The sequence below is a fragment of the Nannospalax galili genome, unplaced genomic scaffold (genome assembly GCF_000622305.1).
Source record: "Nannospalax galili isolate Female #2095 unplaced genomic scaffold, S.galili_v1.0 scaffold49, whole genome shotgun sequence".
Lineage (NCBI taxonomy): Eukaryota > Metazoa > Chordata > Mammalia > Rodentia > Spalacidae > Nannospalax > Nannospalax galili.
In genome coordinates, this window is record NW_008359444.1 from 1,524,598 (window position 1) to 1,551,563 (window position 26,966).

Genomic DNA, 26,966 nt, shown 5'->3' on the forward strand with positions numbered 1-26,966 from the left:
AGACGGTAGAGGAAGTAGTTTGAACTAATGTAATAAAAACCTTCTGCCCTTAATCTACTAGTAAAATATAATCTTTATTAAGAAATAGTTTTCAGCGGAAGTTTTCTCCCATTCTGTCCCATCTTCCAAAATGACAGCGACTCCTGGGTCCAGAACCCCAAGAACGATGGCTTTTCCTTCCTAAGTCTCAGACATGGGTCGGATGATGTATACCGGGATCGTTCGGGGATGCTCCGGCAGGGGTCGTGGCATGAGAGCAGGTGCAGAGGTTGCCGGGAGGTTTCTGGCATCCTGTCTACACCGGAAGACGATAGTCTCTGGGACAGGTATATCCCAGCCTAGCCACTGCAAATATATGGCCTAAGCTGGCCAAGGTTGGTCAGAGGACACTGGTTCAGGACAGCTGGACAGCAAGAGGCACAGAAAGATTAATTCTTGGGGTCAGAACAACCTCTGCAGTCAGGGGAGCATGTCCATAGGAGTACTTGGACAAACTTCCACAGGCCCACGATGGCCCTGGGGTGCCTCAGCTGGTCACCTCCTCTGGACAGTGGGCTTCAGAGGAACCTTTGGACCACCAGCCACCTGCCAGGAGGAAACAGGAATTGATGTTTAAAAAAAAAATCTGCTATAAGGTATACCGGCTGAATATTAGCATTTACAATTCTTTAAATTTAGTCTCCATTCCCTAACAGTAGAATCAATTACCCTATCCACACAAGATGGCTGCACTGTCACTGCTAACACTATGTATAGGGCATATTTTCTCGCTGTCATAGGGAAAGGCAAAATTGACAGCCCATGGAAGCAGCAATCACTGAAAAGTCCTGACATTATAAGGCAGACATCAAGCCCGTCACTGAGGACTTTTTCATTTTCTCTTCAAGTATCACCAAAGTTTATTAGCCATGATTTAAAGAAACCATACACATAACACACTCCAGAGCAGTGCCACAGTCGGCAGGATGGAGCAGGAAGGTTCCTGTACAGATGTGCTCCTTCCCTATGGGGGCTTACCTGAGTCACTCCAGGCATGACTCCTCCAGTCCCAGGCTGGACTGGTGGTATCAGGGGTGTGAAGGTTGGCTTGATCTGTGAAGAAACAGGCACAGCTGATGGAGGGCGCCTCTTAAGGAGCCAGGTACCGCCCCTGGCTTTGTCCCCCTTAAGGCATCTTCTCCACTCCAGTCTAGCTGCAGGCTTCTGTCTTTACTCACCTCTGTAGGAAAGCCCTCCATTGGCTGTGAAGATAAAGCCTGAACCTGCCGGAGTTCTCGATCCTGGGCTAGCTGTCCCAACCCATCTTGTAGCCTCACCTGTACCACTCAACATTACCCTAAGGGCCCCTAAGTTGTCTTTAGCAGCTCAAAACCCAAGATTTAACTGCTAAAACACATTTTCTTTTTTTGCATTTCCACATTCCTAGAGAGGAAGGTAGGTTTCAGCATTATCTTGAAGGCTCCACTGAGTGATTTCTTCCTGGACAAGGTACAGTCTTGGCTGCAGCCTAGGCCCTGGTCTTCCTCTCGCCTAGCTTTTCCTCAACCATGCCGGAAACCTCTACTCCCCAGCCCCATTCTGCCTGTTAGGACTGCTCCTAGGATGAGTTTTGTACTCTTATGTAAGTCTAAAATTAGTCCAAACTAAAAAGCTAAAGAGGAAAAGAGAAAATCACTTGTGCCTGGTGTGGTAGCTCACACCTGTAATCCCAACACTCAGGAGGCTGAAGCAGGAGCACTGCCACAAGTTTAAGGCCAGCCTGGGCTGCATAATGAATTCCGTATCAATCTGGGGACAGAGTAAGACCCTGTTTAAAATCTAAAGCAAAGCCGGATATGCAAAAAGAAAACAGGGGCTTGTGAGATGACTTAGCAGGTAAAGGTAACTGTGCAAGCTTGGCAACTCAAGTTCAAACCTCACAACTCATGTAAAGATGAAAGGAGAGAATCAACCTTACAGTTGTCCTCTGACTCTTACATGTGTAACCTTGGGACACATGCTCCCCACGGAGAATAATACACAAGGACCAGTGAGATGGTTCACTGAGTAAAGGCACTTTCTGTGCAAGCCTGGCAACTTGAGTTTGATCCTCAGAACCCATGTAAAGGTAGAAGGAGAGAACTGACCCCACACAGTTGCCCTCTGACCTCTACATGTGCAACATGTTATACATACCCATACATATAATATACGCACAATACAAACAAAAAACAAAAATAAGGAAAATAAAATCCTATTGCAAAATGCAGTGACAACTGTTAGAGGCCAAGTGTAAAAGTTTCCAGACATAAGGATTGCAAGAGTCTCCAGGTGATCTCCCAGGCATCCATACATTCATCACAAAGATAGCGCCCCAGGAGAAACCAGAGATAGTTTAGCCCCTGGGCCAGCCTTCATCCCATTTTGGATGCTTTCATGCTATTCCTGCCAAAAATTCATCATCTACATCCACTTACGAGACAATGATAAGGAGTAGACAGACATAAACTGAAAGAAACTTAACTGTGAATCAGCACACTTCCAAAGTGAAAACTGGGGACTTAAAGCCACTCGAGAGCCACAGGTGGCCCAGGAGAAGAGCAGGTGGGGTCCAACTCTCATATGCTACTTGAGCCATGGGAGGCTGTGAGGAGATGCAGAGACTCCGTGCTATCTCTGAAACTTTTCTGTCAATCTAAAATTTGTTTAAAATTAAACCTAAACAATCCCTAGGGTAGAACAAGGCACAGGTATTCACCCTTTAGGCTCCACTCAAGCTGCCCTTGGGGAATCTTCCTAGAGTTTACCACTTTGTGGCCCTTCTCAGCTCCCTACGTGTTCACTAAAAGCCCCCTCATCCCCACCACAAGGGTGAACAGAGGCCTGCCCAGGAGGGTGACCAGCATCACTAGATGGGCAGCTGACCTGTGCAGTTGGGGGCTCTACCAAAGCTCAGGAATCAGGGCCTGTCCTGCTATCTTGAATTTTTCCCTCGTAAGAGCACATAGGTTCTCCACCAGCCCAGCCATGGCCCCAGAGTAGCTACCAGGACTGAGAGAAGGGGCTCCAGTTCACCCAGACATAGGGAGCTCTGCTAGGAAGGGTTCCAACACTGCAACAGGGGAGGACTGGATTAACCTCTACTTCTTCCAAGGCTTCTTCTCAGCGGCATTTTGAGATTCTTAAAACCCCCAAAGCCTCTTCTCGAGAGAAAAGGGTTGGATGGCTGGTCCCTTGAGCAAAGGGCCATAGGCCTGCAGGACGAGTGGGCCTCCTTAGGGTGAAGGCTGTCCTCTTACCTGCTTGGGTTTCAGCTTTGGGAGGGGCTTGGTGGGTGGAACAGGTCTGTGCTGTTGGGGAAAAAGACAGAGTCAGAACCCATAAACCAGATTAGCTCAAGGCTGAAGGGCAGGGTTATACCTTCTCCCTCCTAGGCTTCCTGAACTTACCCCTAGGTTCAAATGAATGTCTTAACCCACTTCTCTCTTCAGTAGCTGCTTCCTTAGGGCTCTAGGCCCACAGGGTCAGCCACCAGATCCCACCTCCTAAAGGCTTCCATGCCTCCAGAACACATATGGCTGCCTCCCCAAGGCTTACCAGGTCTGGCACCTGCTGAGCATAGACCGGAACTGGGAGGGGTGGACTGGACATCATAGCTGGAGGCTTCAGGGAACAGAACTGTGAGCTTGGGCCCAAGCATCAGGTCTAAGCCCCCACTCCATACCCAGAAGGTCCATAGCTTTCAGGATCAACATGACACCTCACTTCACTGCCCACCCCAATCCTAGATGCATGACTGTCCCTTTCCCTAGCCATTCTGTCACCTATCAGACCTAAGGAACAATATAGGTGTCTTTCTCTTATGACCCAGATCTGAGAGCCTCTCAAAGCCACAAGTTTAGGTTCAAACTCCAAACATAGGTCCTTAGAGGACAACTCTTTTTTTTTTAATTAAAAAAATTTTTTTTGTTATTTTTGTTTTATGTGTATGCATGTATTGCCTGCATGTATGTAAGTGCACCTGTGTCGTGCAATGCACAAAGAACAGATGAAGCCATCAGAACTGGAGTTTCCGACAGTTGTTAGCTGCCGTGTGGGTGCTAGGATTCAACCCCGGGTCTTCTGCAAGAACAGTTAGTGCTCTTAACTACAGAGCCAAATTTCCAGCCCCTACAGAACAGCTCTTAACTCAGTCCCTGACTTCCTGATGGACTGATCATAACAGTCTCTCTGCCTCAGGCCACTGCAGAGCACATGAGTTAATTTATATAAAAAGGCTTCCCAGTGGGTCACACCTTGAGACAGAAAGATGGGGAGCTTGAGTTCCCCTAATTTCAGCCCTATGAACCTGTCAGAGGACAGTGCTTACTGGAGGGGGAGGCCTCTTTGGTGTCACTGTGGGTCTTGAGGGCTGGCTGGTAGAGACCAGTTCTGGAGGTGCTGGAAACCTGTCCTTGACTGGCAGGCTCCTGTCCCCCATGTAGAACAGGGGGTTGGAGCGCCCTGTGGTAGGCTTAGGTGCTACATTCCTGGGGAGAAAAAGAGGAGACAGACAATGAATGTTGTACTCTGTTCCAGCTAGAGAATCCAGGGCTTCTGGGCATGGTCCCCCCAACTTGGGCTGGGGTCTATTCTATATGCATCTTACACATGATACAAGCTGTGCACAGGCACATGTGTGAGCCCAGGAGGCCAAGAAGCAGGTCCCCTTGATAGCTATAGGATAGTGCTTGGAGGCCCTGGGTAAGTCTGTCCTTTTCCAGACAGCTTAGGGGCCAAGGTCTTGGCTTAGGGCACAGTGGGAGCCTAATGTGGTGCATGTGGCCATGGCCAGGGGTGGGGAGGCTGTCTCAACTCTGATTTACCATACCCTAACCTGTCATCCACAGTCCCATTTACAGTCTCTGAGAAGAAGCACCCAGAGCACAGATCCCAGGAACCTCCTGAGCTTCCCACCCACGCCTGCCCAAACCCCGGGGAGCCCCAAGTCCCCTTGAGTGCCTCTGCCTGAACCTGCTGTGTGAAGCAGTGTGTTTTCTTTCTCAAGTAGCATCAAAGCCATTTCCCAAGTGCTTAGTACAGGAAGTGCTTCACATGTAGACATTTTGCAACCAGAATGTCCTCACCTTCTCTGGACTTGGCTCTGAGCCTTGCGGTAGATGATGACACCTGCTAGGGTGACCACTGAGGCCACCAGGATCACCAAGGCCACCAGCATGCCGACTGAGAGACTCCCAGATACTGTGAGACACATGGCCATATATGGTCAGCAAAGACTGGGGACTAGCTGAGCCGAGGGCTGAGGAGGGCTCTAGGGGAGATACAGCCTTCTCAGCCTCCCTTGACCAAGTCCTGGGTCACACACATCTCACATATTATCAAGTGCCTGAAGGCCTCCCAGCAGAGGGCCAAGTACATTATACCAGCTCTCCTGGTTCTCTGACAACAGGTTGGAAGATGTGGTAGTTGTAGGCTCCAGGCCCACAGTGCCACTGTTGTAGCTTAGCCAGTCCACTGAGGTCATGGTGCTGTGGACAGCTGCAGGCTCAGTGGCCACTGGAGAGGAAGACTAGACACAGAGTGGGTGTAGTGGCCCTAAGTGCCTGAGCCAAGGAGGGGCCAGAAAGCCTTACTTTGAGCAGGATACTGCCCTGTGTCACCTCTGGGAGGTAGAGATATGGGATCCCTCCTAACTACCCTCAGAGCTTGTGTCCCACACACACCAGCTCTTGTAGTTCCCAGGCCCTTACCTGTACGCACATCTGTCAGTAGCTCTGCACAATGAGGTGGGGCCCAGCCTGCGTGGCAGTGACATTCCCTCTTGTGATTGCATACCTGCAGGGAGGGCTGGACCTCAGGGACAGGCACCCCGCAGGGCAGCAGGCTAGGCTGCAGCACACGTAGGGCTCCCTACATCCCATCCACATATGTCAACATTGGGCTTACCAGGGACTCTCCTTAGTGACCTCACTGCCTAGTGGCCACAGCCTCATTGAACATTACCTGTTCTACATAAGCCCCAGCAGGGCCTTGTCAAGACTTCTACCAGCAGGATATAGGCTAGGCTGAGCCTCCATTGCTACATCCACAGCTGCCTCTGCCACAGGCTCCATCAGACAGGCAGGTGATGGCAGCCACCTGGCTCTGGGACACCAAGACCATGGTACACCATCCCAAGGTCATACATACCCCATGATTATGGCACTTAGCAGAGCAGTTCTCAGATCTGTAGATATGAAGGTCCTGGCAGTGCCCATTCCAGCAAACCTGGAGGATGTAGGGGGCTCCTGGGAAGTTGGTCTGGATCTAAACCCCCTATTCCACTATCCTCAAACCCAAAAGCAAGTTCAGGACAGACAGTGTATTCTCATTCCCTGATGTCCATGCCACACCTGGGGAGGCCTCAGTCATGATGGAAGTGCTGGGATGACTGACCCTGTGACCCAGGAGACACTTTGGGTGGGGAGGTCTTTAAACTACTAATTGGTAACAGGTGTCTCTATTTGCCCAGCTACCTTCCCCGTTTCTACTAGAGGCATACAGAGGCTGTATCTACATGTTTCTACCAGTCAAAACCATCTGTGTAGGATACAGTCAGGGACCCATGTGGGTGCATTTGATCTCCAATACCCCTGGCCAGCTTGTGAGTGCTATTCAGCTCACCTTTCCTTCCCCGCACTTTGTGCCCTGGAGCACCAGCTCATAGGTGTCAGTGTTGCTGTCTGTGAGGAGTGCATGGCACTGTCCTGAGTGGAAGGGGAAGGTGCAGTAGCCACGCTCCTGGGGCCTCTTGCCCCCATTACAGTACAGTACCCCACACTGGTTGAACCTGCAGACAGAGGGTAGGCTGTGGTCTCAGGTGTTTTGGGCATGTCCTCAGGGGCCTGGATGCTGCAGTAGATGGGCCCAGGACCCTCCCTCCCTCAAGGATGATAGGCTCAGGTTAGTGGCCTAAAGAGGACAGACTCTAGGGGAGTCACAACAGGCTTTCTCTGTGGGGAAGTCTCTGTGGACCAGCCTCGCTTTGAGGACATCCCACATCTAGGTCCCAGCAATGTGGCCCTGATGCTTACTTGCCAGAGCGGATACTGCCCTTGCAGCCTGGAGGGATGCTATAGGTAAAGCAGGTATGTGCTGCAACCTGGACACCTGTGGGACCAGGGGAATCAGCCTGGCCAACATCATGGCCACCCCACAAACTGGTCCTCCACCCCATGCTTATTGCTGCCTCACCTGGGCCCCACAGGTCCTGGCACTGCTGGGCCAGGGTGGGGCAGCTTCCATCAAAGCAGTAGCCCCCTGGGCAGGGTGTGCCATTCTCCTGGAAGGCATCTTCAGGGCATGCTGGCTGCTGGCCATCACAGAACTCCTCCAGGTCACACTTGTCCTTCGGGGGACGACACAGCTCGCCAGCTGGCTTTACCTGGTCCCACAGAGAAGCTTGCTGTGGCACAAGCCCACATGATGCCTTCATAGGCATCCTGATGCCCAGGGTTTAGCTAGGGCAGGTCCTGGGTGGGGTCCAGCTCACCTTGCACTCATGACAGCAGGCACCATGTGCACACTCTGCCCCCTTGGCCAGCTGGCAGGTGGTAGCATTGCAACAGGGGTTCCGGCAGACCTGGGAGGATGAGAGTCTTAGCAACTAGACCCTGCCCAGGGCTGGCTCCAGTGGGCTAGCTCTCAGTGACCACTGGGTGAAGGGCTACAACCACACTATCTCCAAGTCCTTTCAGGTTGTTGGGGGGCCCAAAAGGGAATGGGGTGACTTATGTCCCCCAAGGAACCTTTGTGCTGTGGCACACAGGATGCCAGGCTTAAGAGGCCAGTCTAACCACAAGGACATCAGGTTGCTGCCTCTACACTAAAGCTGAAGGTGACTATCAGGAGCAGGATGGGGTGAGACAGACCTGAGGTGCACCACAGTCACATTGCTCTCCATGCTCCACAAATAGGTTTCCACAAACAGGGCCACCCACGAACTGGTTGACATCTGGTATGTTGGCTAGGCAGCCTGTCTGGGGCTTTTCCATGAACGTCTCCAGGTCAACTTGGCTACACATGCTGAATGTCCTGGGGAACCTGAAGCTGAGGGCAAGAGGTGTCTCCATCAGGAAGGGGCCACCTGACAGGATGTGGCCCCTTTCCACCCACATGCCCCACAACACCTCACCCAATGCTTTCCGTCATGATACAGCCACCGTCTTCTGGTGGTATGGGACAGTAGCAACCCTGGATGTTCTCATCATGGTTCATGCCCAAGTTGTGGCCCAGCTCATGGGCCATGGTGGATGCCACACCGATGGGGTTCTTGCTGTGGTCCTATGGGGACAACTATGTTCATTGTGTCCCCCTTTCCATCATCTTATTCAAATGCCCTCTGCCACCATAGGTACCCAGGGGAATGATGGTGCTTCCTGCCAACATCTTAATACATAAAACCAGGCATCAAATCTGTCCCTAGAGGAGGTGGCTATTTCATGGTGTCTTAGAGACCTGGGCTGACATCTCTTCCCATGTACATAGCTTAGTTGCCCAACCATCAGTCAGCCTGGCAAACCTGGGTGGGGGTTCCTTTCACCTGGTTCACAGCTCCTGAGTTCCGGGAGCACAGGGTAGACACCTTGGCCAGTCCAACAGTGGTTCCGATGAAGTCAATCCCCCTAGAAATAAGCATGGCATGTATATTCTGGACATGGCTCTTGACCCCTCCTCATAAACAGCTTTGCCCAGGTGTCCTGGCTGGAGAGATGCTAAGTGTCTCATGCTTGGCTCTGCTGCATTGTGGTAGGTATGTGTGCCTACTCACTCACGTGATAAGCTGCACATTGTCGTGTGGGTGCCGCCCCAGCAGGTCTTGTCCCCTCCAGGACAAGAAGTTTTCCAGTGTAACATTGGCATACGGGCTGATATAGAACTTGTCCCTGTTCCAGATCTCCAGGCCCACCAGGACTACACGAAAATTGAGTTCCTGATAAAGCTACAGAGGATGGGAAGCCCCCATGGTCAGGCCAGAACATGGAAGGCTGGCTAGAATGGCAGGGGTGAGAGGGTGTGGGGACACATAGACATTATATCCCATTCACCACTGGGAGGCACAGAACATGGGTGCTGGCCAGGTTTGAGCTCAGCTCAGAGCCTGAACCAGCCCCCTTCTTCATTGGTTGTCTTGCCCCACTTCCACCCTACCCAACTGCACCTCTTTTCCATACCCTGGACAACCTACCTTGTCCACGTGGTTTACTACCTCCAAGACCCGCTTGCGTACAGCCTCTCTGCTTCCCAGATTCTGGAACTGGAAACATGGGACCTTCAGATTGGGGCTGAGCTCATCCCAGCCCATCTAGCCCAACTAGCCTCTGTATCACACACCTCTTTGCTGTCTGTGACCACATAGAGTTCCACGTAGCGGGTTCCTCGGGGTACTGGCCAGTTCTGGGGAAGATGCCAGTCAGCATTTGGGGCCCTGATCCCAACCCACACCAGAGTCTAGTTATGTTGAGAGGCAAAGTCTAAGCAGCTTCAGTGAAGTGGACCTTCTTGGTGGCTGCAGGACTGAGCTAGGCCCACCTACTGGGCATGGGGCCTGCTCCAGGGCTGCAGACAGTGATGCTTAGGCCCAAACATGGAGCCTGTAGCTGGACTGATCAGCAGGGTTGAAGCTGCTTACCTGAGACTTAGACCCAAAGATTCCCAAGGTTCGAGGCCCCTGGTCATCCAGGTTGGTATTGTTGACCCCACAGGTCCCAGCCTTCTGTTGCAAATGCTTGGCCTGATACATTGCATGCTGCCCCTCTTCACCACCATCCAGGGGCTCGATCAAGTGGACAGTGGACCCCACCCGGAAAAAACCCCTAAGGGGAGAGCCAGATGAACAGTAGATATGGTCAGCTTGTTCTTACCTGCCCATATTGGAGGGCAGGTGCTCTAGTCTGTATCTATTACATTAGAACAGTCACTCCAACCCCAGCAGAAGACACCCAGGTGTGTGTATAGGAGGCAGGAAGGTATATGAGTTTGGCAAGACTGGTAATTCCTAACCAGGCCTGAGCAAGAGCCTCCACATTTCTCAAACACAGAACGGGAAAGAGATCTTTTTCCAAGTCTTGTGCTAAGGCCCTTTTTCTCACTGCCTCAGTTTACCCTTCTGTAGGGTAGGATATCCTGCCTGGGTCTACAGCACATACCTGAGGCCAGCACAGGTGCTGAGGCTGGCAGCTGAGCCCTGGTGCCCCTCCACATGACCTTGGTAGAGACAGTGGTCCTGAAGAAGAAGCAAGAGGAGTCATAGGGTCTTGCTGCCACGATCTCATTGGTCTGGGGAAGGCCGTCCTGGCCCCATACCTGCCCATGCAGTTGCTCCATCACTTCAGAGCCATTGGCAGCAAAGTAGGTCTCTGTGTAGCCTGAGCCCAGCAGGTCCCTGGAAAAGAACTACTGAAGCTTCTTGGTTCTTCCTCACCCTGGGCCTCCCCTGTAGCTGGGCCAGGATTCCACATGCAAGACCCCTGCACTCCTCACTGGGCTCAGGGATTGACCAAAGGGCCAGAATTTGCTCACCTGTTCTTCTGAAGGTGCAGGGTGAAAGTGTGCCCTCTGGCTCCAAGGACATAGCTCACATTCTCTGGGTATAGGCCCTGGATGAAAGTCCTGGGTGAGTGGCTTCTAGCTTCAGGCCAAGGCTCTAGGTAATGGCCAGGCCCCCAGAAGACCTTCTCCAAGAGACTTTGGGGACCATTAGTTTGAAGCAGGGAAGTAGGTGGCTGGGACCAGGCTGGCTATTCTAGTAGGGGAAAGGCCTCCCAGATGAAGCAGAAAGAGTTCTGTGGCCCCTCAGGCCATTTCCCCATCTGTCCACAATGATAACTGATATTCCTCTCAGAGGAAGTAAGGTGGGGATGGTAGCCCTAGTCAGGCGGTCCCTAAACCTAGGACAAGAAAGGAGGTTGGAAAAAGGTACATAAGCTCCTCCATTGCTACTGTCTCTTCAGCTGGCCTTCGTTATCAATCTCCTGAGGTTTCAGGGCCTGTACGTGCTACACATTCCATGACTCTTCACCCACACATGATGTGTACAACCTGCTGGCCCTGAGGACACCACCAGCTGGGTGAGTAAAAGCTTAAGTGGAGATGTTTCCTGGACACCCAGGCAATGACAGGGCCAGCAATCTTCCTGGCAGCCTACAGGCCATTCTCAATTCCTAGCCCCAAGAAATCCCAGACTGAGAGGAGTGTCAAGATACTCACATAGCCCTAGGGTGAGCAAGCTGCTAGCTAATCTGACAAGTCACTGCCAAGTGAAACTGGGGAGTGGCCTGGGCCAGCCCAAACTGCTATTCCTTTTCTGGGGTGAGAGGCCCCTTCAGGCTGGGTCAGCAGGTTCCAAAAGGAGTGAGGCAGTGGGTCTCAGAGCCTACCTACCTAGGAGGCCCCAGGCTCTGATTCAGGGTGGGGGCAGGAGGAAGGAAGCCAGTAAGCACAGGAGGGAGGGACTGTGATCATGCCCAGAAGCACAGACAGATTTAAGTCCTAGAGCTGTGGAGGCCAGCCCCCAGAATCTACTGGTCCTTTTACTGAAAGAGGCTGTATAATTAGTCTTGTGGGTAGACTTACCCAGTGGGAGGGCAGGGCTCTTCGGGAGCGGGGTTCAGCCAGGCGCTGAGGCCATACCACTTCATACTGCTCCACATGGGACAAATGGGGCCCAGGGGCAACTGCTGCAGGAGAAAGGGGATCAGCAGGCATATCAGGGGTGACAGCCTCTTGCCTCAGACAGCCTGCATATCTGTGTTCTTTGGGGGAAATCACCAGATGGCTTAGTGCTAGCAATAAGACCTGGCCCCATGGCCCAGGTAAGAGCTTTGTGCCTTAAACACCACCAGATCCATCATACCAGCCAGGCTGACTGAGCCTAGCACACCTGTGATAGTACCCAGAGGAATCTCTACCCCACCCACCCTCACCCTTCTTGAAGAGTCCACCTGGATCTACCAGGGAGAATGCACGCAGGCCCTGGGGTCTTTCTACCTGGTATCTAAAGTTGATATCTCCTTTAGTTATATAACCAAATGTAATTGGTAAATTAAGCTCACACACACACCACCACCACCACCACCAACAGCAACAAGAACAAAAAATGGCCATTCTCTTCCCAAGAGCATAAAACTGTGTCTGACAGATCACAGATCCTCTGTGGGCAGGTCCAGTTTGAAGACCACCTATCCCAGAGAATCACTCCTTTTTTTTTGCAGACAGAGGGCAAACTTCCAGGACTGAGAAGCAACAGAAAGGCTACCCTAGTCAGGGGCCTCCCAGGACAGAGGTACTCTAAGCCCTCCAGTGGGAGACAGGGCCCCATGTGGCTAGGGAGCCCAGGCCGCTGCCCTTCTAAGATACTGTCCCTACGAGGTTGGAGAGCTGTAGTTGTGTGAGCAAGATGCCACAGTTGAATCCTGGAGCCTAGGGCTCCTCAAGCAGTCAGGGAAGCTGCCTTGTGATTGTCATCCCTACTGTGGCACTGTCCCTGTCACTAGCTCAACAGAACCCTCCCAAGAGTCAACATCTGTTTCTTTTGAAAGATCCTGACTCTGACCTCTGCTGTATTTCCTCTGTCCTCAGAAACCAACTTATGGGGGCCCACATGACTCACGAAGGGTCACCACATCCCTCATCCTGAACAGGTTCCATGAAACCAGCAGATCACTCACCCCCTGTCCATAGGGCACTGAACAGCCAGAGATGGATCATGATGGGATCTTAAGTGCACATGTATCCTGGAGACTCCACAAGGTACTCTTATCTAGAGCACTGGTCTGCTACTTCAGAGAACCCCACTGGGTTGGCCAATCACTCAGCAGCAGGGCGGGGCAAGGCAGGGCTGGACAGGGTGAGACACAAACACGTGGGGGAGGCTTCTGCTTAGAACTCCAGTGCAGCCAGTTGCCACATCCCCTCTTCCGTGGCTTCCCCATATCCCTATGTCTCCTGCTGCTTCTCCATAATTTTGGACCAAATGAATGGGGGCTGGAGGAGATGAAAGGACCAACTTGGACAACTCCTTCCAATTCCATATCCTCCCAGTCCTGGAGAGCCTGGGTGTGCTAACTGGGTAGGGTCTAGCTAGAGGGAAGTTACATTTAGAAAGGAAATGACTTGTGAGACAGTCTGGGGACTTTTAGGAGGCGGGGCTTTCTGATTTCCTTGGGGAATAGAGAGCATTAGGCAGGGACAAGAGGTAGCACAGATCAGCCTGTGGGAGATGACATTTCCCAAAGCCCCTGCCCAGTTCTACCAGGTTCCTGAGGCCTCACCAGGGAAGGAAGTGTAGCAAGAAGGAACCATACAGGTAGGAGTACTGACTCAGGTAACCAGGTAGGTGGCCTGACCCTCTACTGGGGTCCTACCCTCTCCTCACTGTGGAGTCCTGAGGGGCCAGGCTTTCTGTAGAGCACTGGATTCCGCTGTCCCAAAGGGTAGGGCTGCCCCAGAGCCAGCGTTTGCACCACTCCCACCATAGTCTGGCTTCCAGCTTCTCCGGGTGGGTCTATTACCATGGGGACCCAGGCCTCCTGGGGCCATGGCAAGCCTGTTTATCCTTTGTGGCAATGTCCCCCCACTGAGATCCAGACTTGTGTGCACAGGTGTGGGTGGACCTCACTGCCTCCCCAGACCTACCGGATCAGGAGCAACCTGGGGGAGGGGAGACACCTAGTACACTAACAGGGCTGGCAGCTCAGCTAGAAGGGAAGACTGGCAAAGCTGGGCTGGAGTCTTGGACTGTATCAGGAAGACTATGTCTAAGGGTCTAAACTGGAGCACAAATGATACTATTACCCCACTGCCCTTGTGAATGGAATACAGCAGTGGTAGTCCAGAGGCTCAGGTGTCTCACTGGCAACCTGCTGCCTGAGGCAGCAGCCCAGAGTACCTAGGTCTAGAGCAGATCCCAGGCTGCAGTGAGCAGCAGATAGAGCACCTGGGTACATCTGGCTTCTGCCCATACAGGATTTTAAATACCCCTAGTTTCCTTCCTCTTCTTTGCTCCTACATGGCCAGTTAGGTGACAGTGAAGGTTCAAGGCCATGTATTATCAATCACATTGTAAGCAAAAACCAAAAGCTGCTGCCAATATGCACCACTTTCTGATAAGTTAGCCCAAACATCCATCTTTATGTGGAAGTGATGCAGGTGGAGCTAAAGAATAGTGATTTAGTCAAAAGCCAGGACCAAGTGGGGTCAGTCTTGTCCTGTACCAAGACTCAATCGGAAACAAACCACTCCATCATACTAGACAGACTTCAGCCAGCTTCACCCAGTAGGTGCTATGGATGGCTTGGGAGTTGGGCTACCATCCTTTAGGCTTGCCCCCATATCCTGGCCACCTGCAAATCCTAGAGCTATGAGAGGAAGGCCAGGGACATGGGTTTCTGGGCCCCTGGATGCAGGTCAGTAAGCTCCTCTGCATTTATGACACCAGGTTGGCAGATTGTTTACTCAGGCAAGCCTGCACAAGCTGCAGACTAACAGCAATGGTATGTGGCTAGAGAATACATGCTCCAGGGGGGCTTTGCTATACTCTGCCAGCCAGCCAGGGCTGGGCCACCCACCCATTTCCTATCCCAGAGATCTGCCTCTGGTTCACTTCATCACACTTCCCAAGCCTATCTTGAGCAGGTGTTTAAAACTGGATTCATACCTTTAGCCCCAGCACTTGGGAGGCAGAGGCAGGTGGATCTCTGTGAGTTCAAGGCCAGCCTGGTCTACATAGTGTGTTCCAGGCCAGCCTGGGGTACAGGGAAACTCTCTCAAAAAGACCCCCCCCCAAAAAAATCCCCCAAAACCAAAAACTGGATTCTGAAAAGAACACATATATTCAGTAGGAAGGGGTAGCTTTGCTGGAAGAATGGCCACAACAGGCTGCCATGGCAAGACAGTGTCACACCAGGAATATTGTATGTATTGAATGTATTGCCCACCCCAGGACTGAAGCAGAAAGCCACTGAGACCAGGCTACAATATAACTTGTCAGTTGATCTACTGAGTAAATTCCACAAGGCAAGGCCAGCATCTTATGGAGAAAGGGAACCCAAACCCTGGTGGAGACAGGAGAAGGAGCTCCCACCTCCCAGCTTAGCCTAGGTTCAAGGCCACTTCTCAAAGTATGCCTTAAGGGGTCTTGGTGGAGGGCTGGGCACTCTGCCCAAGGTCAATGCCTTCACAGCAAGAAACAATGCTGCCCCCTAGTGTCCCATAAAATGAAGCACCAAGGAATGCAAAGACCAGCACAGGCTCCAGTGCTCCCCATGTGGCATCTTCTAATTATCTTGCTTCTTGCACAAATGCAGTGCATTTTTTACTCTTTGAGGCCAAAAATTACAACCCCTTACACATACACACACAAAAAGAGGACTGTATTTTAAAGACAAACAGTTAAACCTGTAAAGTCCTCACTCTGAACGGGCAGCTTCTATTTTTTTTTTATTTTAATATTCTTAGTAAATCATGTGTGTGTGTGTGTGTGTGTACATGTATGAAGATTTGTGTGCAGACATACACGGACATGTGCGCTTGTGCATGTAGAGATCAATGTCAGGGGTCTTCCTCTATCATGTTCCACTTTATTTTTTGAGATATGGTCTTTCCTTGAACCTGGAGCTTGCTGATTTGACTAGACTCTGGTCAGTAAGCCCCAGGAATCTACCTGTTCCCATCTCCCCAGCTCTGAGGTTACAGGAGTCTGACATTGCAACCGGTTTTTTATGAGGGTGCTGGGAATGTGAACTCAGATCCTCATACTTGCCAAGCAAGCACTTGGATATGGCTCAGTTAGAGCACCTGCCTAGACTCCTTCAGTGAGAAGTTGGGGGTGTGGCTCAATGGTATTATGTTTGCATAGCATTTGAAAAGCTCTGTGTTCAACCCTTTGGACAGCTTCAGAAAAGAACCTAGCACCTTGACAAAGGAACACATTAAGTCAAGATAAATCAGTCCATATTTGAGCAGTAACAACACAAGACACTCATGTTTCAGGAACATGGGATTTAAAAAGTGAGACCATCTGCATGGTAGCACCTCTGGCATCCAATCCATGCTGCAGCCAGGAGTTCACTGTGCTGTGATGGCCACCCTGGGTACTGGTGCTGGGGGTCCCCGTGGGATGGGCACTTGGGGGACAGCCTTCTGACTCCTCTCTGCAGACAGACGTTCCAGGCGCTCCGCATAAAAGCCATTGAAATCCAGCCTTCAGAGGGAAAGAGGAGTTGGGGGGAGGGGAGGAGGCTGGGCGGCGGGGACGACTCTAGGATAGGATAGTCCTGCCCAAGCTGATGAGACACACAGGACCTGCCCTGTGTTGCCCATGTGGCAGGCCCATTTCTCCCAATCATGTAAGGATCAATGACAGACAACCCAGGGCCTTCTCCAGGCAGAGCAAGGGATATGCTCCACCTGCCAGTGTATGGGTAATTGTAAGTCTCAGCCCAAAAGGGCCTTATTGCACCATGAATATGAAGATTAGGATGTAAAACATATGAAAACTAAAATCCAGATGGCAGTGCTCCTGAGTGCTTCAGCAGGATCATCTCCAGGGGACAGTCACTGATGTAGACTCATACCTCTCCTTGTAGCCCCTAGATGTTGGGCTCCCACCACCCTGGCATCTGGCAATGGAAACTTGAGGGTGCCCCAGGCCTAGGAAGACTGGCAACTAACTTTCAGTGCTAGTGATCCCAGAAACTAGGACATTGGAAGGTGACACAGGGCACTAGATGGTCCCAATGTACAAATGGGTACTTTTCCGAGGGCAGTGCAGGGACAGCACACCTTTTCTGGATGAAGCTGGAGCCCCTTCCTCACCCCACTCCACTAATAAGCAAATACTTCCTCACCAGAGGATTCTCAGGTGGGACCTCTTCCTTCCACTGGCTGGTCAGGGTAAGGTATCTGACTACTAGGGGCTGTGGGAAGTGAGGGCCATGTTGAAAGCAGATGGCAGGCCTGGCCTTCAAATTCAGGAAGGGCATCACTAACCTGGAGATGACACTGGCCATGCCATGTTCACAATCACTGGTGCTATAGACGCTTAGCCGGGCCAACAAATCAAGCAGATGAGCAGAAAAGTTCTTGTCAAAGTTATTGATAGTGGCCTCAAAACCAGAGGCCAGTTGAGGAGTGTCCACATGCTCTGACAGGTGCTGAAAACAAACCCCAGAGGTTCAGTGTCAGCTGCAAGGCAGGAGTTTGGCCTCTTCAGAGCCACAGACACTTCTCCTTTTCTTTCCCTTGCTTTTCGTTGTTTTATTTTTTGTCTCTTTTTTCTTTTTGGAGCTGAGGACCAAACCCAGGGCCTTGCACTTGCTAGGCAAGCACTCTACCACTGAGCTAAACCCCCAACCCCTCGTTATTTTATTTTTAAAATAGGATCTTGTTACACAGCTCAGGTTGGCTTCAAACTTGTGACTCTCCTGCCACAAGTGCTGGGATTAAACATGTGCCACCACTTCTGGCTGTCTCTCTTGAGACAGAGTTTCGTCCAGGCTGGCCTTGAATGACTGATCCTGCTGCCTCAACCTCCCAAATGTTGGGATTACAGGTACATGCAACCAAACCTAGCTTTCTTCATTTTTTTGAATACTTTAATTTTTAAAGAGATTTATTTATTTACTTATATGTATGCATGTGTCTGTGTGTTATAAGTGCCTTTGGAATCTAGAAGAGAGAATCAGATTCTCTGGACCTGGAGTTACAAGTGGTTGTAAACCATTTGACATGGGTGCTGGGAATTAAACTTTGGTCCTCTGAAAGAGCAGAAAGTTTTCTTAATCACTGAGCCATCTTTCCAGCTTCCAGCCTCCCTTATTTTTTAATGAAAGAAATTCTGAGCTAGCTCTGTGTTATAAAAGGTAGGAAGATGGGGCACCATAAACTCTTCTGAGAACATAGCATATGGAGAAATACCGGGGAAAGGAGGCCCAGCAGACTGGAGCTTTTCTAAGCGCACAGCATTGAGACCCAATAGTGAGCCAACATATGCTCTCTCTGCAGGTCAGATTCTGGGCTAACCCTAACCCTGGCCTCTAATAAACAACGGGAATGAACCTTGTCTCCTATTATCCCCGACTTCTGGTACCCGCATACTCCCAGTCTGTCTCCACTCTGCCAATCCTGCCTATGAGTCCTAAAGATTGCACGGACATCTGTACTAACGGACTTTTCTTTCTTTCTTTTTCCCTCCCTCCCTCCCTTCCTCCCTCCCTTCCTTCCTTCTCTCTCTCTCTCCTCTCTCTCTGTCTCTCTCTCTTTGTCTTTTTGAGACAGGGTATCCCTGTAGCCCCAGCTGTCCTTGAACTCACAAAGATCCACCTGCCTCTCCCTCCCAAGTGCTGGGATTAAAGGCGTGCGCTACCACGCCTGGCCCCTAACTGACTTTTCTAATCAGGGATGAGTACTATGCGCACATTAGGGCAGCCCAGGCCCACCGCACACAACACTGTTGTGCAGGTGACTTAGCCACACCTTGGATCACAGAGGGCTAGATGGATCAGAGTGCTGAGAAAAAACAAGACTCTAGTGGCATATTTGGAACGTAACTTCAGGAATCTTTCCTATCAATGGGGGTAACAATAAGGTGATAGTTTTCTTTTCTTTTTGTTTTTTTGAGACAGGATCTCTCTGTGGCCCCAGCTGGCCTGGAACTCACTATGCAGACCAGGCTGGCCTTGAACTTCACAGAAATCTACCTGCCTCTGCCTCTGCCTCCTGAGTGCTGGGATTAAAGGCATCTGCTACCACACCTGGCAGAAGGTTTCCTTTTGTTTTTTTGAGACAGGATCTGGTCTCAAACTCATTATGTAGCTGAGGGTGGTCCTGAACACCTGACCCTCCTGCCTCTACTTTCCAAGTTCCAGGATTATGGATATAAAGTACCATGCCTGGTTTTGTAAATTTTTGTTGGTTTGTCTTAAGGTTTGTTTTCTTAAGGTTTTTAATGCTAACCCTGTGTCATAGCTGACTAAAAGGAAGGTTTTTCTGAGTGAACCCTGAGGCCACATACCTTCCTGGTAGTCTCCTTCCGTGGGCGCTCCTCGGTCTGCTCAGCCTCTGGGGGTGGCTCCTGCACAGTACCCTGCTCCAGTGCCAGACAGCCTAGCTCATTATCCAGTTTCATGCTCTGTGTAAATTTCTAAGGGTGGGGTCATAAGGAAAGGCTACAGTTAGCTACAGTCACAGTGCTCTACAGAAGACAGCCAAGTATCTGAAGGTGTACCCACCGTGTTGGACTGTCCCAACCCACAGACACTGGGACACAAGGCTGTAGACAAGATGCTTTTTTAAAAAAATATTTTATTATTTTTATTTTATGTGTATTCCTGTATTGCCTGCATGTAGGTAAGTGCACCTGTGTCATGCAATGCCCTCAGAGGTCAGAAGAGGCTGTCGGATTCCCCTGGGACTGGAGTTATAGACAGTTGTTAGCTGCCATGTGGGTGCTGGGATTCGAACCCATGTCTTCTGTAAGAACAACCAGTGGTCCTAACCGCCGAGCCATCTCTCCAGCCCCAACAAGATGTTAATTCTATCTACAGCATTTCCAAGTCTAACTTTCTCAGTGATTATCAACTGATTTTCCTAAAAACACACTTGTTTTATGATGTTTCTCTGTGGGAATTCAATACGGCCCCTAAGCATCTAAGGAATGGGGCTATACAGCCCCTGTCCTCTCTATAAACTACCACTGTCTACATTTCCCATCTCCTGACTGCTCCAAGTACTGCCTGCAGAGCACCTGGCTCCCAGTACCTTCCAGTCCAGAGACCCCAGGCTGCTCTTTTGTCATCTGATATTTTTTGTACCACTCTAGACAAACGCTTATGACAAGTTTAACTAAACCGAATACTCAGTTTTGAAAAATGAATACAAAGGCATTCAAAAGAGACCAGCACCAAGGATAGTGTGAGAAATATGGCAGCGCTGGGTGGTCCCTGCCCAGTACAATACCAAGGCAGGGCCTTAAGAAAGCTCCATGGCCGGAAAGGAATGGACTGGCCACAAAGACCAGGAGCTCTGCAAGGGCAGGAGAAGCCATGGACAGAACAGCATGCAGCAATGGTCTGAATGCCACACATGCCCAGTCTCCTCTGCCTGTACTGCCTTGTCTGCCCTCCCCTGCCCAGGATGCCTCCCTGTCCTCACCTGCATACAATTGGTAAACATGACACACACTGACATGAGCTTGGAGAAGACCTTCAGCAGTTCAGGGTTGGTCAGCATGCAGTCCTTCAGGCAGTTGTCTAGGAAGCTTGTGTGGTGGCCAAGGACATCATCAATATTGGAGGCCTGCAAAAAAAGGGGTTAAGACTTCACTGAAGAATGGTGTGTGTGGCTTTCAGTTCTGGCTGGGTACTCTTCTGCCTGAATATTTTCGTGTGTCAGGGAACCTACGATCTCTTGGGGACTACTTATCTGTCTGCCTTCCTTCTCTGTCTCTCTTCTTATCTCTCACATTCATCATGTTAGAAGGAAGCCCTGCCCGCATATGGACAGGAAGAAGGCAGATCTGAGGCTATGGACATTTGTGTGGCAGCCACGTCTGGCCAGCAAATGCTGTGAAATACACCCTGGCTGGGAAAGATACCTTTTAGATGCTATGATCTGTAGTACAGAAACTCACGGATTTCAGGTTTTTCTCAAGGATGTGCCAGGTTGGTTCCATCACTTCAAACATCATGTAGTACTGAATATTCTGGACAAAGTTGAGCATTCGCTGCCGCAAAGTGAAGGCACCAGCGAACCTGAGTGCACAGACAGTTACCAGGAGGTGATGGAGAGCCAGTACAATGCCATATGCAACACATACCGATTGCTCATACCCCTAGCTTTACACCAGGGTAGACTTTCATGACTCTATCACTTGTGTACTATAGACAATTTAGACACAGGTACAAATGACACTAACAGCTGGGTGTGGTGACATACACCTTTAATCCCAGCATTCAGGAGGCAGAGTCAAGCAGATCTCTGTGAGATTGAGGCCAGATTGGTCTATATGGCCAGTTCCAGGCCAAGAGGGGCTGCAGGGAGACCCTGTCTCAAAAAGACAAAAAACAAACAAGCAAACGAAAACAACAACAAACCAGTGACACTGACATGGAAGCTGCTTTAGTGTTAGGGTCTGAGGACATTAGCTCCCACCACTGGCTTCATCAGGCTGTCATGTCAAGTAAATGTTCTACCCAACACAACTTTCATCTCCCTGAATCCTGCAAGGACAGTACCAACTAGCTCTACTATGGAGGCACAGAGTAGGATCCATAGTTAACTAAGCCATACAAAGGAGGTAGGTGGCAACACCAAGAACCACTACCACGGCCAGCTCCACGCACATACTTTACTCGGGTAAATTCTTAAGAAGCTTTACCCTCAGCCCTTTCTTCAAACATCAGCTAGCTCCACACACCAGGGTATAAAAGAGGTCAACAGAGTACTTCCCAGCACATACTGCTCTGTGTGCTCAGGAAGAGGGAACACAGGGAGGTGCCTGTATGCTGCAGCAGAGCCTGGGAGCTCCGTGAGGATACAGTCAGTAGGACAGACAACAGTGTTACAGACCTCTGACTCACAAAAACTGAGTAAGTTATACCTGTAATTTTCAAATTATTTTTTAAACCTAAAAGGTTAAGCCACTCCTCTCGGAAGGAAAGGGAGGGCAGGACAAGACACACCATTTTGCAGAATGTAGCGCATGCTGCTTGGCAGTCTTGTTGCTGATCCAGACACTGCAGAGCTGCCTCTCCACATGCTTACAGTAGAACATATGCCGGAAGAGCATCTGGTAGCGGGTGAGTGCCTTCCTGCAAAGAAGGCCATGTCAGGCACCCTGGGCAAGGCAGCCTGTGCTTCTTTCTGCCTGCAGGGCAGCATTGACAGACGGCAGAAGTAGCCTGACATCCTGCTGGGTGAGGCTACTCAAGGAGACAGTTCCATTTCCTGCAGACCTGAACATAACCCTCAACCACCATCGAGTTAGAAAAGCAAGTTTCTTGAATAATATATCAGTCAAATATCCACCAATAAGCCTTAATTTAAAAACTAGGCCAGGCTGTGGCTCAGAGGTAAGCACTTCCCTGACCATAAATGCCCCCCAGGTTGCCCAGGCCTCACCTGTTGATGATCAGCGATAGGGGCCACTTGACCATATAATCAAAGGAGAAGGCCTCCAGGCCACTGAGTGTGAGCTCTGTGGGGTCAGCATGAGTCATTGCCTTCTCCTGCTTTGTTTCAATGGCCAGAACCCTCAAGAGCTGAGTGATGAGGTCATGAGGCATCAGGTCAATCTTGGAGGAAATAAAAACACAATGCATCCAAAGTTGTTCTTAACCCCACTCACCCATGTTGGTCTGGTAATGCAAGTAACTTTCTTAATACTAGCAGAGGCCAAACACTCACTGATAAGCCTTAATAGAAAAATTAGGCAGGGGCATGTTTCAGTGGTGAATACTTACCTGGCATGTGTGAGGTCCTAGGTTCCACCCCCAGAACCACACAAAAAAATATTCAATGGGAAAGAAACATTAAAATGGAAAAGAAAATACAGACAAATGCCTTTTTTAAGATTTATTTATTTTCATTTTATGTGTACTTGTGCTGAGAGACCCGAGTGACTCCATCTTGGATAAAACCTCCATAGGACTGACCCAGCCCTGGGCCCTGTTCCAAGAAAAACCACAATACTTGGAACGGATAGAGAACAACTCCCCCACCAATGGTCAATTAACCAGGGACAGGAAAGTACTTTAGTCCAGATCTTTTCAGATTTCCTGAAGCTAGCAGTTTATGGTTTGGACTGGGCTGCAACCAATCAGATGCTTGCCAGGCTGGAGACCCCCTACTCCCCTATTTGCTGAAATAAACCTATAAAAACCCCTGTCTCCCAAAGCAAGGGTCTCACATCTGAGATCTGCTGAGTCGGTGACAGAGTGGGCCCAAGCTTAAAACAATAAAAAACCCTTGTGTGTTTGCATCGGTCGGCTCCTTGGTGGTCTTTGGGGTCTCGCAACTGGGCATAACATCTTGGGGGCTTGTCCGGGATCCCCAAGACCGCCCCCCCCACCGGACCCCCAAACCGGAGGGTTCCTGGCCGGCTGGTGTCTGTTTGTTTCTAGTTGTCCCTGTCTGTGTCTGTCCTAGCTTTTGTTCTGAGCCTCGAGGCAAACTTGTGAACAGTGTGGTCAGGAGCAGTTGGAGCGGACGCGCTGGATAACCATGACCACCGAGGTCTAGAATGTCTTCCAGACCTCGGCAGAGGGGATGGAGGGTCCCGAACTCTGTTGATTCCTGTGAAAGGGCAAGGCGGGTCGCCCCTGTGGCACAGCAGTTCGCCGCTGTCCTACTTTCAGGTTTTCTTCCGCATGAGTGGGGGAATTTGCTACTTGGCCTTCTGCGTGTCTTTTTGGCTCTCTGTTTTGTCTTTGGTTGTCTATTTCTCTGTGACTGAGATGGATGCAATGGGACAGACTCCCTCTACTCCCCTGGACCTGGTTCTTGCACATTTTGGAGAGGTTAAGACTTGAGCCCATAACCTCTCTGTTGTCAGGAAGGATAAACTAACTACTTTCTGCAGGTCTGAATGGCCCACTTTCAACGTGGGATGGCCCTCGGAGGGGACCTTTGATCCTGCTGTCATTAATGCAGTTGAGAAAATTATTCTTCAACCATGTGTGGGACACTGGATCAAATATCATACATAGTGGTCTGAGGAGATTTAGTTAATAACCCCCCTCCTTGGGTCAAGTCTTTTCTTCCTTTACAGAAAACTGAGGTGCTTACAGCTGCTGAATGGCAAAACAACAACCCAGAAAGCACCTAAGCCTGAAACCAAACCATCAGTACTGTCACTGTACCCTGTCTTACAGGGTGGCACAAAAGATCTAACTTTTCCTCCCCGTCCTTATCCACCTCCTCAGGAGGTACCCCCTCCAGAACCGGCACTGCTGGTACCAGATTCTTCACAGGCACAGGGGGGACCAGCTCAGGGGACTAGGAGTAGAAGGGCAGCAACACTGGAGGGTCCAGACTCTACTGTTCTACCCCTCAGAGTCGCTGGCCCTGTGGATGAGGCCGGCAACCTGCCCCATCACTATTGGCCATTCGCCACTAGTGACCTTTACAACTGGAGAACCCAGAATGCTCCCTTTTCTGAAAATCCTAAGGAGCTTACTAATTTATTAAAAACTGTCTTATTCACACACCAACCCACTTGGGATGACTGTCATTAATTATTACAGGTCCTGTTTACCACAGAGGAAAGGGAACATATCCAAATAGAAGCCAGGAAGTTAATTCCTGGCAATACTGGTGTCCCTACTACTGACCCGACACTGATTGATGCTGCCTATCCACTGACCCGGCCTGATTGGGATTATAATACCGCAGAAGGTAAGGGGAGGCTTCTGGATTACCACCAGGCTCTGCTGGCAGGTCTCAAAGTGGCTGCTCATAGGCCAACTAATTTGGCAAAAGTATACAATATTAGTCAGGAACTAAATGAAAGCCCTGCTGCGTTCGGGAGCGAATAACGGATGCCTTCCACAGGTACACTCCATTAGACCCGGAGGCCAAAGATAATAAAGCAGCAGTGGCCATGGCTTTTGTTAACCAGTCGGCTCTGGATATAAAAAAGCTCCAAAGAGAGACTGGGTGAAAAGAGCTTAAGGGATTTAATAACTGTGGCCAAGAAAGTGTACAATAATAGGAATAGTGCAGAGGAAAAACAGATAAAGGCAGAAAGGAGGCAGAACAAGGACCTGGCAAGGATCCTGCTGGCTGCCACTGTGGATCCAGAGGACCGGTGGAGGCATCTGAGATAGGCGGTGTTGGGGAAAGGAGTCTCTTGCTGTATGTGGATGACCTACTTGTAGCGGCAGAAGGCCAAGAGGCTTGCATGGATGGCACAGAACTCCTGTTGCAGACGCTGGGAAGCCTGAGCTATCGGGCCTCTGCTAAAAAGGCCCAACTATGCAAACAATAGGTCCAATACTTGGGCTATATACTCAAAGAAGCACTACTGGTAAAAGATGCTGACAAACTGACTTTGGGCCAGAACTTGACCACCACCACACCACATGCAATAGAGAGAGTTTTAAAGCAGCCCCTGGACAGATGGCTAAGTAACGCCCATATAACTCATTATCAGGCATTACTTCTTAATCCTGCTAGAATCACCTTCCAGGTACCAGTTGCCCTGAATCCAGCCATGCTCTTACCAGACCCAGACTTGGATGCCCCCCACATGACTGTGCCGGAATCCTGGCCCATGTCCATGGTACACGATCAGATTTGAGATACCCCGTTATCTGATGCTGAAGTAACTTGGTTCACTGACGGGAGCAGCTTTGTCCAGGATAGCAAGAGGTATGCAGGGGCGGCTGTAGTATCATTAACGGGCATCATTTGGGCAGAGCCTCTGCCCACTGGCAGTTCAGCCCAAAAGGCTGAACTTACTGTCCTAACTAAGGCGCTGGTATTGGGAAAGGACAAAAAGCTTAATGTGTATATGGACAGCCGATATGCCTTTGCCACTGTGCACGTTCATGGGGCAATATATTGGGACCGGGGCTTATTAATGGCAGAGGGAAAGACTGTCAAAAATAAAGAAGAAATCCTAACACTGCTGAAGGCTCTCTGGCTGCCAAAGAAATCAGCAATTATCCACTGCCCAGGTCATCATAAAGGGGACAATCCGATTTCCCAAGGAAACAATCGAGCGGATCAGGCAGCTAAACAGGCTGCCCTCCAAAGTGACTCAATCTTGGTCACCACACTAACTGACCTAGGTGACCCAAACCTCCCCGAAAAGCCCAAATTCACCAGGGAGGACCTGAAGTGGATAAAGGGACTGCCGAGGACCCAATGCCTGGAAGGATGGTGGAGGTCAGCCGAAGGGAAGCTGATCGCCCCAGAAAAATTAGGAAAACAAATGTTGGCAAAAATACACCATTCTTCCCACACGGGCATCAAGAGGATGCAGGACTTAATTCGAAAAATCAAGGAGGCTAATTCAAAGATTAAAGACATTGTCACTGGCTGTAAAGCTTGCCAACTCACTAATGTGGTGCCAAATATTAGAAAACCAGAAATCAGACTTCAAGGGAAAAAACCTGGAGCCCATTGGGAAATGGATTTCATTGAGGTAAAACCTGGCAGGTATGGATACCATTATTTGCTAGTCTTTGTAGACACTTTTTCAGGATGGACTGAAGCCTTCCCTACTAAACATGAAACGACTCAAATGGTGGCAAAGAAACTGTTGGAAGACATCCTCCCCAAGTACGGCTTTCCACAGATAGGGTCAGATAATGGACCAGCTTTTGTGTCCAAGGTAAGTCAGAGTCTAGCCACAGTTCTGGGGATTGATTGGAAACTACATTGTGCTTATAGACCCCAGAGTTCAGGACAGGTAGAGAGAATAAATAAAACTCTGAAAGAGACCTTAACTAAATTGACCTTAGAGACTGGTGGTGACTGGGTAACTCTCCTTCCGTTCGTTCGTACTCTATCGAGTGCATAACTCCTCTTACAAGATGGGATTAACTCCCTTTGAGATCATGTTTGAAATGCCCCCTCCCATTATCCCTAACCTCCTTGGCAGAAATGGTTCTGCAGAATAGGAAAGGCCTATACCTGTTGTTCTTGCAGCAGGGAGGCCTCTGTGCTGCCCTTAAGGAAGAGTATTGTTTTTATGTAGATCACTCTGGGGTCATAAAGAATCTCTGGCCAAGGTTAAAAAAAGTCTGGCTCGAAAAGAGAACGAATATAGGGCTAAATAAACAAGGATGGTTTGAATCCTGGTTCAATAGCTCCCCTTGGTTGACCACTTTAATTTCAACCTTACTCAGACCCCTCTTCATTCTGATTATGCTCTTGACTTTTGGGCTTTGCATTTTAAATAAATTGGTAGCTTTTATAAAAGAGTGGCTGGGGGCTATACAGCT

At 50.1% G+C, this 26,966-nt stretch overlaps 2 protein-coding genes across 7 annotated transcripts in view; both read right to left on the bottom strand.

The window, feature by feature from the left end:
• Positions 1-93: 93 nt before the first annotated feature.
• Positions 94-14,706, bottom strand: Adam8 (ADAM metallopeptidase domain 8). Of its 3 annotated transcripts, none has more exons than XM_029558693.1 (24): positions 12,687-14,706; positions 11,593-11,693; positions 10,540-10,616; positions 10,324-10,402; positions 10,167-10,243; positions 9,650-9,833; positions 9,352-9,414; positions 9,206-9,274; positions 8,793-8,959; positions 8,561-8,642; positions 8,153-8,301; positions 7,890-8,067; positions 7,511-7,600; positions 7,213-7,402; positions 7,053-7,128; positions 6,643-6,808; positions 6,169-6,246; positions 5,730-5,814; positions 5,106-5,220; positions 4,349-4,508; positions 3,577-3,642; positions 3,279-3,329; positions 1,018-1,092; positions 94-585 (listed from the first exon to the last, which is right to left on the bottom strand). In XM_029558693.1, the coding sequence occupies exons 1-24, from the start codon at positions 12,724-12,726 to the stop codon at positions 535-537; spliced, it is 2,469 nt and encodes an 822-aa protein (XP_029414553.1). In that variant the 5' UTR covers positions 12,727-14,706; the 3' UTR covers positions 94-534. The 3 variants fall into 3 exon arrangements, with proteins under 3 accessions (XP_029414553.1, XP_029414554.1, XP_008821390.1); XM_029558694.1 differs by having other exon boundaries at positions 3,589-3,642; positions 11,593-11,696; XM_008823168.3 differs by having other exon boundaries at positions 11,593-11,696.
• Positions 14,707-15,368: 662 nt separating this feature from the next.
• Positions 15,369-26,966, bottom strand: part of Tubgcp2 (tubulin gamma complex associated protein 2) — a 31,228-nt gene continuing 19,630 nt past the window's right edge. For 2 of the 4 annotated variants that reach the window (XM_029558699.1, XM_029558700.1), the window contains exons 11-17: positions 22,138-22,310; positions 21,699-21,827; positions 20,648-20,768; positions 20,170-20,313; positions 19,031-19,159; positions 17,008-17,171; positions 16,064-16,219 (exon numbers count right to left, since the gene is read on the bottom strand). In XM_029558699.1, the coding sequence (XP_029414559.1) occupies positions 16,084-16,219; positions 17,008-17,171; positions 19,031-19,159; positions 20,170-20,313; positions 20,648-20,768; positions 21,699-21,827; positions 22,138-22,310 (996 nt within the window). In that variant the 3' untranslated portion in view covers positions 16,064-16,083. Of the gene's footprint in view, positions 16,220-17,007; positions 17,172-19,030; positions 19,160-20,169; positions 20,314-20,647; positions 20,769-21,698; positions 21,828-22,137; positions 22,311-26,966 lie in introns of all 4 variants that reach the window. The other 2 variants (XM_008823171.3, XM_008823172.3) reach the window with 2 other exon arrangements.

Excerpts from the sequence above, each read along its gene's own strand:
- Adam8 (XM_008823168.3), bottom strand. The coding sequence starts at position 12,726 with ATGATCCATCTCTGGCTGTTCAGTGCCCTATGGACAGGGG. Across the intron at positions 10,617-11,592 it reads GAGCCCTGCCCTCCCACTGG|GGCCTATACCCAGAGAATGT; the intron begins GTAAGTCTACCC and ends ACTTTCATCCAG. Across the intron at positions 10,244-10,323 it reads TGGAGCAACTGCATGGGCAG|GACCACTGTCTCTACCAAGG; the intron begins GTATGGGGCCAG and ends CTTCTTCTTCAG.